General features: G+C 36.5%; 1 protein-coding gene across 1 annotated transcript; it reads left to right on the top strand.

Annotated features, from left to right (window-relative positions):
* The first annotated feature begins 4,401 nt into the window (after window positions 1-4,401).
* Window positions 4,402-12,190, top strand: LOC131531335 (SLAM family member 9-like). The gene is made up of 6 exons (XM_058762024.1): window positions 4,402-4,705; window positions 6,702-7,037; window positions 7,616-7,927; window positions 8,060-8,182; window positions 8,433-8,497; window positions 11,141-12,190. The coding sequence occupies exons 1-6, from the start codon at window positions 4,639-4,641 to the stop codon at window positions 11,192-11,194; spliced, it is 957 nt and encodes a 318-aa protein (XP_058618007.1). The 5' UTR covers window positions 4,402-4,638; the 3' UTR covers window positions 11,195-12,190.
* Window positions 12,191-15,636: the final 3,446 nt, after the last annotated feature.

The following is a 15,636-nucleotide window of genomic DNA, read 5'->3' as shown; positions in this document are numbered from 1 at the left end:
ATATATCAAAACTTATTTTTTGATTAGTAATATGCATTGCTAAGAACTTCATTTGGACAACTTTAAAAACAAATTTCTTAGTATTTTGACTTTTTTGCATCCTCAGATTCCAGATATTCAAATAGTTGTATCTCGACCAATTATTGTCTGATCCTAACAAACCATACATCAATTGTTTCAGCTTTCAGGTGATGTATAAATCTCAATTTCGAAAAATTGACACTTATGACTGGTTTTGTGGTCGTGTCTCTCTCTCTCTCACACACACGTACACAAGCATGCACACACGCATCTATCTATATATCTGATAAAATGCAGAATTCAAGCAAAATTTCAGATGGCAGTAAGAGGCTTTTGCATCTGAGCTCTTCATATGTACTGTGTATATGCATATATATGCTCTGTGTTTCTTTTTAAACCAAAGCTCAAGGTTACGGTGAGGCACTTACATCAAATGATTTTTTTTAAATTTAAAACAAACAACAACAACAACAACAAACAGAGCAACAGGCAAATACACAAACAAAAGGTAATCAAGAAACAGAGAACACAAAGTAACAGAATGCAATACTGAAGAAACAAAAGAAGACAAACCACAGGCTATAAATGCAGATGAACTTAGTATCCCTTAACTACACTCAGTTGAGGGTAATTGACCAATAATCAAAGCAAGGGGTGATGGGAACTGAAGTCCAACAAACAATGGACAATAATCCATGAGCAGTGCCTCTAGTGGCTGTCATGGGCATTCCAGCAGATGGCTGTGACAAAAGGATTAGGCTATATTTGTCACTTCTGTCCCCCTCAGTACCCATTTCAACCAGAAGATGTCAATATTTCATATTGCACCTTTAACACTGGTAAGAAGTTCAGTATTTTATGTCAGTTACAGAAAAAGGAGAGGTCTAATCCAGTGGTTTTCAATCCTGCTCCTGGTCCTGCACATTCTAGCTGTGTCCCAAACTGGAGTGCATGCACTTCGGAGTGTACGAAGGACCCTTCTAAGTGCTTGAGACGCTCTGCCTTCGCAGGATAGTTCACCCAAAAATGAAAATTCTGTAATCATTTACTCACCCTCAAGTTGTTCCAGGTTTGGAATTAAAATTTTTGGTTGAACTATCCCTTTAGCTAAGGTTTTAAATATGACTAGTAGATTTTCCCCAATGTGGTACTAAGTTACTAAAAGTAGTTTACTAAAGTATCTCAATATTTCTTCTACCAATTACTTTGTTATAGCTCTAAACAATTTCTCTTTTCCTTCTTTCCCTAAATCAGACCAGACCCCTGTACTGCAGGATAAAGCTGACTGTGCCGTCGCTGGACAGGTTTTTAATGGTTTTGGGCTGAGCAGGGAGGCCCTGACAGTGCTGCTGGATCTTCTGAGAAGTGAACGATGACACGGATGGGGTGCCACAATCCAGACCCTGGTGTTTCTTTTCTGTCTGGCCAGTGGTACATCATACAGAGTGGTGTCCAGAGTGTTTGACATGCCTCGTTCCACTGTCCACTGCATTATCCTCCGAGTCGTTGAGGAGGTGCTGGCCATTCACCAAGAGATTCACCTCCTGAAGACCCCAGAACACATGGAGGCAGGGCTGGGCTTAAAATGATGTTGTTTTTCTGATGTTAAACCTAAGCTATGTTGTAAATAGTTGTAAAAACTACTTTCAGTAATGTATAGAACAATTTGTTTTAATGTGTAAAAAATGTATTTACAGGACAAAAAAATAAACGTATAGAAGAATGTTTTGTAAGCTGCATTAAAAAAAATGATCAATGTACATCACAATTACTTCCCTTTTGTCAGTCCTCTGTCTTGTGTCATGTGTTCCCGCCTCTTGTTTCCATATTTGGTCATGTTCCTGTCCTTGTTCAGTGTGATTATTAGTTAAGTCTTGTCCAGCTGTGTTTTAGTAATTATCATGTGTATTTAGTTCCTGCCTGTTTAGTTAGATGTCGTCTGGTCTACTCGTTACTCCCCGGTGTTCCTGTCTGTGTGTCAGCCTTGCCCTGATGTCATCATTAAAGACTATTATTTTGAGTTATCTCCTCGTTCGCGTGTTCCTCCCTGCTGTGTGCACCGTGACACCTTTTATTTACACATGTGAATATGCATAACAAAATGTACAGAAAGTGCTCAGGCTCATTTACAAATAAATTACATTACAAAAATGAGTAACGTTTACAAACTACCATTTCATTTTTAATTTACATCACAAAAATTAACTACAGAAATGAGGTTGTTTCATTGATGTGTACCCATTTTTTCCCACTGTTTTCTCCAGAATAGTCCTAAAACAAGAGAAAATCTAAACACTTGAAAAATATTTAGACAGTGGTGCAACATTAGAAAATATGACACAGCAGGACATGCATACAAAATACTGAAGTGCTCAAGTTTGGTTTAAACATTTGTAGACATCTTGCATGACAGCACTAGAAAAGCACAACAAAGGGAAATACGATTGCCTTATATAGTGGTTGTCTTATTGTTTGTGGGCTTTGTGTTAAAAAAAAAAAAAAAACTGTCTTTTAACACTTGTTTCAGGTATTTGAGTAAATGAAAACACCGTATTTACATTTAAATGTGTAATTGAAATGTACACTAACTTTACTTTTATGAGTGTCTGCAGAACTGTTAGGAGAGGTGGAGGTGTAGCTGCTCTATTTAAAGATGTCTATCAATTGTATGAGAAATGTTCTATTTATCACAGGCCTCCGGAGGGGCAGGGGCAAAATGGTGTTATAAGGGCACAATTGTGGACCCGGGGGTGGGTGGGTGGTTGGGTGTGGATGGATTGGGCTGGGCGTTGGGTTTGGTCCCCCTTGGCTATAGGGGTGGGCGATATGGCAAAAATATCATATCACAATTTTTTTTTTTTTTTTTTAGAAATATCACAATTCACGATTTTATCACGATTCTTTATCATGTTAGTTTTTCTATTTTGCAAGTTGTTTGAGCATTACAGCCAAACTAATTACCCTATTATAAAGACAGCCTTTTAAGGTAACAAAATATAAAAAAGGATGGTCGATATTTAGGCCAAAGTGGGTGAAGATAAAAATCTTTGTCATTATTTTATCTTTGTTATTAAAAATGAGAACAAAGATACACATTACAAATACACACAATATACAAATAAAATAAACTGTTTTATTTTCAGGTAGGCTACAATAGGTGTATTTAGCAGGAGCATTCAAGAAATTGAATGAACAAATATAAAAATAAAACACTATATAGACTGATTCCTATTAAAGCAACTGTATTAAAGTTTTCAGTAAAGAGTAGCAAGTGATTTTTCTCTTTGTGTTTGGTGTTTTATGGGTGTAATTCACCCAAAAATAAAAATAGTGTTATTTTATACCATCATTTACTCACTGAAAAGTTGTTTTAAACCTCAGTTTCATTCATCTGCTAAAAATAAATGATCTTTTGAAGAATGTGGAAAACCAAACATTTGCTGGTCCACAGTGACTTCCATAGTATTTTTTTCCTACTATCAAAGTCAATGTGGACCAGCAACTGTTTGGTTACCCAGATTCTCCAAAATATCTTCTTTTGTGTTCAGCACAAGAAAGAAATCAATACAGGTTTGGGACAACATGTGAGTGAGTAAATAATGACAGAAATAAAATTTTAGGGTGAAGTGTCCCTTTAAGTACAGTCGGCAGCATGTTTAGTACTGTCCCTTTAAGACCTGCACCCATCTAATATACAGGCAAGCATCCATTTCTCTCAGCTGTTTACTTTCATTTTAGACATAACCAGCTGAGTCTATACATAAACCTTGAGTGTTTTGACAGTATTAGCACAAAAGATAACTTAGTTCAATAATCAGGCGCTGTTTGACGGGCTTTTTAGAGCACGCGCTTTGGGTGTATGTGCTCAGAAAAAAGCGCATGTCTGACCACCGCGTGTATGAAACGTTTAACTGGCAAGGCTTTAAAGCAGATGCAAATAATGTACTTTTGTGATTGCAAATAAGTGCAGTGTCCCGTGAGAGTAACTCTACCGCTGAGTTAACACTGATGTGAATGTATGTCATGTACGTTGTACAGTACATAGACGCCCTCGCCAGAACTGCAGCTGATAGAATGTGTGCTGTAGCACGATACTACGATATTTCTTCAAAAAAGCAGATCTTGGAGACATTTTTATCATCCACGATCAAAAATCGTCATATCGAACACCCCTACCCTCGGCAGAAATCACAGGCCGGGGGCACCGGACCTCAAGGGCACTTTACCGTCGGACCTCAAAGGGGCAGGGGCTATATATTTACTACAATATATATTTCCCATTGCAAACTGTTTGAGCACAGGGCCTATGAGGCCTGCTTCTGCCTTTCTCTGCCTTGCACGAGAATGTGTCAAGATGACCTACTTGTTCTTGCTTGCTAAGGGAAAAACAGGATATCAGGAGATGTCGGGAAGATGCTACGTGAGGATTGAAACATATCAAATGTGTTTATCACGCTTGCTTAGCCATATATGGTCATATTGGGAGACAGCTAGTGAAAACATGGGGCAAAAGGGTATAAAAGCAGAGAACCATGTTCACTTATCTTTGTCACACATATTGCAGGGCTCACTGCTGTATTGTCTGACCTTCTTGCAAGAATAAAATCTCAAGAGACTATGTCTCTGACCGTGTTCTTTATTAAAGACAAAATATCTTCAACACAATGCAAGCAAGTGTCATTTGGTAAGTACTTGTCTTTTGAATATCTTGGTATTGTGCTGAAAGATGCTCCACACATTCTATTTATCATTATTTACTGGTCTCCAAGATACTCTCCAGCCTTTGTTGAAGATATTCACATAGAAAATGCAGAAATCTAAACTACAAAATATATTATAACTGTTTTAAACACTTTTGACCTGATTCAGCATGTGCATGGACCCACACACAATCGTGGACATACTCTAGATTTACTCATCAGTAAGGGTTTAACCCCTTAACTGTCACCCCCCATTTTTGACCATATACAGTACATGAAAGTGCACTATCCAAACTTAAACTCTTATATTTCATGAATGCTTTGGACTACAGACATAAGGTTGGACTCTTTTTAAAGACTGTTTAAGACAATCAGCAGATTACTACAGAAGTGGAATTATTTTAAAATATGAAAGTAACAAAAAGTTATAGTAGTTTAAACTTAAAGACAATTAAAGATACATTGATGAACATAAGCATTTTTTATTTGACTGTAAAGATGTTCTGTGTGAGAGGGAAGTCAGACTGTGGAATTCATAAAAACAGGACAGAAAGAAGCTCTTCAACTACAAACCAAAAACACATCAAAATTTGCCGTTCTCGTACAGAAGCTACTTGTCTACCCAACAGATCAAACCATATTTTTTAAGAAAATCAGGCCACAGCTGGTTTCAGTTTGACACAGATGCTGAGCTGCTTGTGTCACACTTAAGACTGCCAATGAGAGATGGCAGATATTCTTTACTGTTTCAAAAGATGTAATGATTATGAAATTATTTTAAAATCTGTAAAATTTATCATTACATTTAGGACGACTGATCTAATTTTCCATTCTCCTACTTTCTCATATTTGACACAGTCAAAAACTACTTTTCAGAAACCACAATGGAAAAATTATTTTGTGTGTATGTGTGTGTGTGTGTGTGTGTGTGTGTGTGTATGTGTGTGTGTGTGTGTGTGTCAAAAACAAAAATCTTTATCAAATAGACAACATTTCAATTATATATATATATATATATATATATATATATACAGTAGTCAACATTTGAAGTGGATCAAAACCTTTCATTAAAGTTGTCCTAAAACCTAAAACTAAAATCGATTCTTGTCTAAGGACAACTTTGATGAACTCTTTTGATCCACTTCAATGCTGACTGCTGTATGTATGTATGTATGTGTATATATATTTAATAATTATATATATATATATATATATATATATATATATATTTTTTTTTTCTGAAAAGTAGTTTTTGACTGTGTCAAATATGAAAAGGAGAGTGGAAAATTGGATTAATCATCCTAAATGTAATGATAAATCTTACAGATTTTAAAGTGATTTCTCAATCATTCAATTTTTGTAAATGGTAAGGAATATCCGCCATCATATATATATATATATATATATATATATATATATATGCACACACACAACCATAATGTGTTCAGAATGTGTGTGAATAGGGTGGTCAAACTCTGTTAGGGGAGGATTCAGCAGGTAGCCTTGTTAGATCAGAGTCGCTGAACAACTGAAGAAAATGTTTCACACACTTTTGTTCTGTTTATGTTGTCTGATTGGTAAGTTACAAGTGCATTTTTTTTACTGCTTTGTTTATTTTCATTTTGAAGAAATAAGGTTTCTGCTGCTGTTGCTTTTGCAAATTCACAGATATCATTGTGAGATCTACTTTGGATGCAGGTCTCTTTTCAATGAGCCTGTTATAATGAGGCAAATATAAAAATATGAAGCAACTGAAGGTGTCTAGCAGAATTAAACTTAGTGTTAACCATCTGTAATGAACTTATCATGCAATGTCACATATTTATTTTAAGATGTTAAAGATCAAACTATTGATTCACACATGTCTGTCTGTTCATATGCTGACTTTCATTTTGTTTGGCGCCTTTGCTGCTGTTAAAGGTTTCAGGCTTTCCAAACCAACAAGAGCATTAATCGATGTAAAATCTGTTTGTTCATCAGGTGTGTTTGGTGAGTCAGTGTCAGTGATGGAGGGAGATTCTGTTACTCTACACACTGATGTTACTGAAACATATGAAGGCGCTAACATACTGTGGAAATTTGGAGCTGAAAAATCTATGATAGCAGAAATCAGTGGAGTTTATGGAATCTTCACATCTGATGTTCCTGATGGGAGATTCAGAGACAGACTGAAGCTGGACAGTAAAACTGGATCTCTGACCATCACAAACATCACAACTGAACACGCTGGACTCTATGAAGTACAGATGAGTGGAATAACACAGCCATCAAATAAATACATTTTAAAAAAAATCAACCATACAATTGCTGTCTATGGTGAGAGACATAATTTGTTGAGTGTTGAGCATATTCCTATTTTATTAAAGGAATATTTTGGGTTCAAATAATTATGGACATGATTTATGGCATAAAATTGCTTATCACAAAAATAATTTTGACTTGTTAAGAAAAGAAAAAAAGAATCAAGGTTACAGCGAGTTGCTTACAATGAAAGTCAATGAGGTGTTGTAAGGATACAAAAGCTGAAAATTTAAGCTTATAATTTGATAAAAGCCCATTAATTCTTCTGTTAAAGCTAACCTATTAATTGATTAACTGATTAATCAATTAACTGAATATGTTTGAATCATATTTTTTTCAATTGTTTTAAGGTTTATGGTGTGACTTAGTTGTAAATTTAGACATAACTACACAAAGTTTAAAATGTAATGTTTACAGACTGACCCCATTAACTTCCAGTGTAGACACCTTACCGTAACATCCATTTCTTCAGTTTTAAAAGAAAACAAGGGATGAGTCATAATATTGTTTGTGGTAATCACCATTATGCCACCAATGCTGATGATTGAGCTTAACTACTTTTTATATTCCTGCTTTATATTCCTGTTTTTCAGCTCGTCTGCCCATGCCTAACATCACTAGAGATTTTTCACAAAATCTATCGTCCTCATCATCCTCATCATCATCATCACAGCAGAATTGTTCATTGTTGTGTTCAGTGGTGAATGTGAGAAATGTGACTCTCTCCTGGTACAAAGGAAACAGTTTATTGTCCAGCATCAGTGTGTCTGATCTCAGCATCAGTCTCTCTCTACCTCTGGAGGTGGAATATCAGGATAAAAACACCTACAGCTGTGTGCTCAACAATCCCATCAGCAACCAGACCACACATCTGGACATCTGTGAACTTTGTTGGCCGTGTCCAGGTATGTTGGAGCTGACATTAACATTGACTTAGCTGATTTCTTAGTTATGTATAGTGCTGATGTTTCATAGTGTTTGTTATAGATCAGGCTGACAGATTCACTTACACTAATGGCTTATTTTGTTCATTACAGGTCAGAAGCTACCTTCATTCAACATAGGGTTGATTTCTGCTGCAGCTGCTGGATCTCTGTTGATTGTAGCTGCGGTCGTGATGTGCTGCATCTCCAAGAAATGTAGACAAATTGACAGAAAAGGCAAGTGTTTCCTACTGCTTTCAAACAAGTAATATGAAAAATATACTCTAAATATTTTAATCAATTAATAGACAAAATTACAATAATAATTAAAAAAAAAAACATGAAAAAAAAATTGCAGTTTTGTTTTTTTATTTAATTTTATGTATTAATGCTTACATTTGAATCTCGATAATGATGTTGTAAAGAAACAGATCTAGTTAAGATTGACTGTTTAATGCGTCTATTGCATCTATTGTTGTTTAAACAGTTCAGACATGTGAAGAAATGATCACTTATGCTGAGCCATCGTTCTACAAAAGAAAAGCACAAGCGGTAAGATCAGTTAATCTGTATTTAGTCTCTGCGTCAATTCATATGTATGAAAGCCGTAAGACTGTCATTCAGTGTGCATAACAGTCATATACAGTGAGGAAAATAAGTATTTGACCACCCTGCTATTTTGCAAGTTCTCCCACTTAGAAATCATGGAGGGGTCTGAAATTGTCATCGTAGGTGCATGTCCACTGTGAGAGACATAATCTAAAAAAAAAAATCCAGAAATCACAATGTATGATTTTTTAACTATTTATTTGTATGATACAGCTGCAAATAAGTATTTGAACACCTGTCTATCAGCTAGAATTCTGACCCTCAAAGACCTGTTAGTCTGCCTTTAAAATGTCCACCTCCACTCCATTTATTATCCTAAATTAGATGCACCTGTTTGAGGTCGTTAGCTGCATAAAGACACCTGTCCACCCCATACAATCAGTAAGAATCCAACTACTAACATGGCCAAGACCAAAGAGCTGTCCAAAGACACTAGAGACAAAATTGTACACCTCCACAAGGCTGGAAAGGGCTACGGGGAAATTGCCAAGCAGCTTGGTGAAAAAAGGTCCACTGTTGGAGCAATCATTAGAAAATGGAAGAAGCTAAACATGACTGTCAATCTCCCTCGGACTGGGGCTCCATGCAAGATCTCACCTCGTGGGGTCTCAATGATCCTAAGAAAGGTGAGAAATCAGCCCAGAACTACACGGGAGGAGCTGGTCAATGACCTGAAAAGAGCTGGGACCACCGTTTCCAAGGTTACTGTTGGTAATACACTAAGTGTATAGTGTACTTATGGTTTGAAATCATGTATGGCACGGAAGGTTCCCCTGCTTAAACCAGCACATGTCCAGGCCCGACTTAAGTTTGCCAATGACCATTTGGATGATCCAGAGGAGTCATGGGAGAAAGTCATGTGGTCAGATGAGACCCAAATAGAACTTTTTGGTCATAATTCCACTAAACGTGTTTGGAGGAAGAAGAATGATGAGTACCATCCCAAGAACACCATCCCTACTGTGAAGCATGGGGGTGGTAGCATCATGCTTTGGGGGTGTTTTTCTGCACATGGGACAGGGCGACTGCACCGTATTAAGGAGAGGATGACCGGGGGCCATGTGTTGCGAGATTTTGGAGAACAACCTCCTTCCCTCAGTTAGAGCATTGAAGATGGGTCGAGGCTGGGTCTTCCAACACGACAATGACCCGAAGCACACAGCCAGGATAACCAAGGAGTGGCTCTGTAAGAAGCATATCAAGGTTCTGGCGTGGCCTAGCCAGTCTCCAGACCTAAACCCAATAGAGAATCTTTGGAGGGAGCTCAAACTCCGTGTTTCTCAGCGACAGGCCAGAAACCTGACTGATCTAGAGAAGATCTGTGTGGAGGAGTGGGCCAAAATCCCTCCTGCAGTGTGTGCAAACCTGGTGAAAAACTACAGGAAACATTTGACCTCTGTAATTGCAAACAAAGGCTACTGTACCAAATATTAACATTGATTTTCTCAGGTGTTCAAATACTTATTTGCAGCTGTATCATACAAATAAATAGTTAAAAAATCATACATTGTGATTTCTGGATTTTTTTTTAGATTATGTCTCTCACAGTGGACATGCACCTACGATGACAATTTCAGACCCCTCCATGATTTCTAAGTGGGAGAACTTGCAAAATAGCAGGGTGTTCAAATACTTATTTTCCTCACTGTATATATATAAGTAATATATATGAAGTTCAGAAAAAAATTATAAAAGTAAATAAAGTGAACAGTATATGTTTACTTTAGCAGAAACATGCAGTAAAACTATTTGACAGTAAAATAAAGCCTCACAATTTATGCCAATACTATGTCAAGAACAGATGTCAGATGTCAAGAACACTTTGCATCAAGATGTTACATACCAGACCACATAACTTGCAGCCTAGAAATGCTTGTGAAATTTTTCATGTGAACCATTGAAGTGAGCACGTCACACGCAACTTTGTAAACAAAGCAATGGTTCACAGGTCTGTTCAAAGAAGGTCATACTTCTAGTGTTATTTATGCATTTGAAAAGTGTTAAATTTTCCTATTGAACCTGCATCATGTTTAAGTTTTTGAATATCATTAGAGCTGTCCAGTTCATTGTTCACTCACAGTAGTACCATAAGAGTAAGTTACCAAGAAATCAAAGTTGACAATTTGTTTAGTGTGATCTTTTCTCTCATGGCATGTTTAACCTGTCAGTCACAACCATCCAATTAATTCCTGATAGACAAAATCAAGAGCTGTTTCACTCATATATACATCACAATTGGTCAAGAAAATACTATTGCAACTTCTGTTTAATGCTATGAAGGTACTCTAGGGTACTAATATGTATTCTGTAGGCACAAAGAAGGTTAAAATGTGTCCCTTTAAAAAGTACTGTGCTAGTGACAAGCTGTAGTACCCCTTAATTTTTTTAATTTTTTTTAGAGATTAACAATTTTGCCAATAATTCATCACCACTTGATGTCCAATGTAAAATTTGAAAACCACTAAGAATCTGATCTCATGTTATCTTAGCAGTAAGAGGAAGATACATATTTTATGAATGCCACATTTCTACTATTATAACTTTGTTATTATTATATCTTGTGTGATGTTTTTTTTTTTTTTACAGAATGTTAAAGAGGAGGACCACGTGGTGTATGCGCCTGTCACCATGAGAAGATGATCAAACATTTTATAAGAACCAGATCCCGCTGGATGATCACTTAAACTTCTGTATTAAGTTTAGTGTTGAGTTCTGGTGAGAATCACTACATGCACCACATACAACCACAAGACGTTCATTCATCTTCAGAAAACAAATCAAAATCAGAATAAGAATCAGAATGGGCTTTATTGCCAGGTATGTTTACACATACGAGGAATTTGTTTTCGTGACAGAAGCTTCCAGTGCAACGGAATGACAGCGACAGAACAAAAAACACAGATAGTAAAAAGATCAAATGAGGTTATTTTTAATGTTCTATTACCTTTTATGTCCATCCATTAAACGTCTATTTTGTAGCTTCAAACAGTAAACAAAGACTTGCTTGATGTGCAGAAATGATTGTCAATAATTCTTGTACATCAAGCATGCAGGTTTATATTTGATGAGCTCTATGTATGTGCATCAGTCAATGTTTATATGTGAATAAAAGCCCAATGTCTTAATAAACTTTTTGAAGCTTGAAGAGATTGGTTGTGTGGACTTTAAATAGATGGACAGAAAATGATGAAAAAAACATTAAACACAACTTCATGTGTGTTCTGGAGATGAACAAAAGTTTTATGGGTTTGGAATGACGTTAGGGTGATATGTGATGACAAATTCATTTTTGGTGAGCTCTGCCTTTGAACTCTAAGTGGAGTTTTCTGCATGAGAATGTGTCAACTTCTGGACGTTTGTGGTTGATGTTTTTTTATGAGGTGTCTCTGTGTGTCTATGAATAGCTTGTGGTTGTAGGTTTTTTCCATTCCTGCCCTGGATACTCACAGTTTGACTTCTACTTTACAAAAACAGCTTAAAACACCACTGTTTGTATTTATTTCAACAGTTCAATAAACCGTTAGTAATTAAAAAAAGTTAATATTTACAGTTAAATAAGTTAATATTTACTGACAGAAAACCTACTGGCAATGTTTTTCATAATTGGTATTGTTCATCAGTTCATTCTTACTCAAGTTTCCCCAAAGCATTTGTGCAAAACCATTCTGTTTGTTTCACAACACCCAAAGACAAAAAGTCCACAATTAAACTTATTAAACTCAATTCAACAAATATGCAGATAGTAAGGTGTAAATGTTACTTTGTGATGTGGTTACTAGGGTACTTTTGGTGACTGGTTGTTTACTGTTCAGAAGAGCCCACCTTAAGTCTGCATGTTGCTGATGGAGCTTCTGATAAACATTTGCATTCACTCTGCAATGTAGCTGTAAGAGGCCCAACTCCTGCTGCAGAAAACATCCCCCAAACCATGACACTTCCTCCTGCACCTTTCACTGACTTTTTTATGCACACAGGCTTCAGTCTTTTCTCAGTTTGATGGTGAACAAAATGTTTCCCATCTGACCCAAATAAATTAAGCTCGCTCTGATCACTAAAGTAAACTTTGGACTAGTTCTCCTCTCTCCACACAACATGCTCCCCTCAGCAAAGATGAGCTTTGCCTTTTGATTCTCTCTGTTGATGAGAGGCTTGGTCACTGCAGAGTGTTTTTTCAGTCTGACTTCTCTTAAATGTGAACTGTAAGGGGGCAGTCATGGCCTAATGGTTAGAGAGTCAGACTTGTAACCAGAAGGTTGTGGGTTTGAGTCTCAGGTCCGGCAGGGATTGTCGGTGGGGGAGTCAATAATCAGTACTCTCTTCCACCTTCAATACCACAACTGAGGTGATACACTTGAGCAAGGCACCGAACCCCCAACTGCTCCCCAGGTGTGTGTTCACTACTATGTGTGTGCACTTGGATGTGTATACGTTAAATGCGTACTTCACTTTCACTAAACATGCTGAGACAGATCCTTAACCTGTTCAGCGAGCAAGCAATTCCAGCTGCAGTGTTGAACCGATTCCCCATCGAGACTCTCAACGTTATCCTGTCTTCTCGTGCATTTGTCTTACCAGCCTTTTTGGGGGACTTGAACAAATTAGTGTCATTGTAAGCATCAGTATTTGAGAAATCACAGATTTGGAATGACCAACTTCTCTTGCAATGGCTGAAAGTGTCATCCCTTTGGCCTTCATCTGGACAACCTCCTGTTGCAGGGTTTCAGTGACCTTAGAGTGGTCCACCGTCTATCTCAGTGAAAATTGGATGAATGCTGACAGTTAAATAGGTGTCAAATTAACACCAATAACTTGGAGGTATCTGTAAGTGTTCTCTAAATTTGATCGGAGCTCTTTTTCAAATATCTCAATATGTTTTTTTTATACTGTGCTTCAGAATACAAAACATTGCCTAAAAAACTGCCCTTCTACTCCTGTTGGGATAACTTCAAATAGGACTTACTTAGCAATGACCTTGAAATTTAGGAATTTATAGGTTGTTCTCTAATTTTTAATCTTCACTGTGTGTGTGTGTGTGTGTGTGTGTCTCAAACTCCAGTCCACCATGTTAAATTGCTGCTGTGGGTGTAAAATCTGAAACATTTGTGTCAGAATTAACAGCTTATACAAGCCTGAGCTTCACCAGTGTGAGTCACACAAACATTTCTCCCTTTGACAAGACTAAAAAAATAATTTAATTAAAAAAGTCAAAAAAAAAAAAAAAAAAAGAACACCCTGCTCGGTGTCACAAGTATATTGTGTTGGTTTTGTTTTTCTTGTGTCGATTATCTGTTTCCTTTGTTTTTAGGTTCTCTCCTTTAGTTGGTTTCATCGGTTTATCATGAGTTAATTGGTTAGCTCTTGTCTGTTCCGATTCAGTTATCCCTGTGTGTGTTTAAGCACTTAGTTTCCTTGCTCTGTTTTCTGTGTTTTTTAAAACTCCTTGTATTTTCTTCTTTTTTTTTTTTTAAACAAATAGCTAAATTGCTGCACACCTTATTAAATCGTAACCCTTTTCTATAAACAATTCCAGAAACACTAACAAAGTCAGCCTGCCCCACCAAACACAGTTTGTATTCTTCAACATCCTTTTGGAATGAAGGTTCTTTCATTTATTAATCTAGTATGGTTAAGTATGGAGAAATAAAACAAATCTGAGAGCTAAATTAACAGCGTAGACTAAACTGAACTGAGTAAAAAAAAAAAGATTTTGCATTGACCAGTAGCTGCAGTCAGTATATCTCTCTTCCTTCGGCTTGTTCCCTTTATCATGGGTTGCCAGCTGCAGTCAGTATGCATACTATAATAGAGCGCCATCTGGTGTACTAACAATTTACCTTTCCAAGATTAGCTCCACCATCTGGCATAACATGTGAATCGGTATGATTGAGATGGCTCTGGAATCATGTAGAGATTTTAATTTATTTTTCTTTTGCTTACACAAGGAACTCTGTTAGCGAAGAGACATTGTTTGGTACCATGGCCGAAGGGATGTCAAAATAAAAAGGATTGCTAATGACCTGCAATATTCAAAATTTAAAAGTGGAATTTCTGTTATTTCTGATGGATCAAATAAAACCAACAAAATACTGCGTGATCTGCTTTGCCATCAGGTCTCTGTTTGCCAGACAATTTTAAAATTGTGCTTTATCACTCAGAGGGTTTTAGTCTCAGAGGGTTAGAGGCTCAGAAATGTTATGGTTTTAAAACAAACAAAAGACCTGAACATGTGGAACATGAGGCTGCCATAACCATTTACACCTGTAATGTTTGCTACAGCAACATGGCCGTTTTGAGTATCATTGTTTGTCTGGATCTGTTATGCTGTATGGTGACTAACAACCAATTCTTGCTTGTTTACACTCTTGTGTGCTGTATACATTTATCTGTTCTTCCTTGTCTTTCATTCGTCATCTTCGCTTATTTCTTGCTTTGCATCAGGTATGATAAAGAGACATTGTGTGGTTGTGCATTTTGGGGGTGGAGCAATAAAGGTAGTGTTGAATTTGTGTTGATTTCAAATATGATCACCTAATAAAACACTTTATTTATTTGTGAGTTATGTGTGTTTTTATTGTTTTGGCATGTCTTCACCCATTAATTATGCTTCTGCAGTGATCATTATAACTGTTCTCACACTACTACTGATTACTATTAATTAATTAATAACTATGTAATTAATTAATTAATTAATTATCATTATATAAAATGTATTAATGCTACTTTTCAGATCTACACTTACAGATCCCACCGATCTGAGACATATTCAGTGCTCATAGTACAACCTGTATTTCGGAAATGTTGGGACGTTTTTTAAATTTGAATAAAATTAAAACTAAAAGACTTTCAAATCACATGAGCCAATATTTTATTCACCATAGAACACAGACAACATAACAACAGAGAAAATGTTATGTTTATGTTTAAACTGAGAAATTTTATCCACTAAATAAGCTCATTTCAAATTTCATGCTACATGTCAGAGATGGACTGTGACTTATGACTTTAATTTTGGAAGGACTGCAGGAGCTCATGTACACACACAAACAGTTTACACCATTATTCACACACACACTCTAGATGCC

This window comes from Onychostoma macrolepis, chromosome 22, assembly GCF_012432095.1.
Source record: "Onychostoma macrolepis isolate SWU-2019 chromosome 22, ASM1243209v1, whole genome shotgun sequence".
In the NCBI taxonomy this organism is placed as follows: Eukaryota; Metazoa; Chordata; class Actinopteri; order Cypriniformes; family Cyprinidae; genus Onychostoma; species Onychostoma macrolepis.
This window is presented reverse-complemented; position numbering and strand designations above follow the sequence as displayed.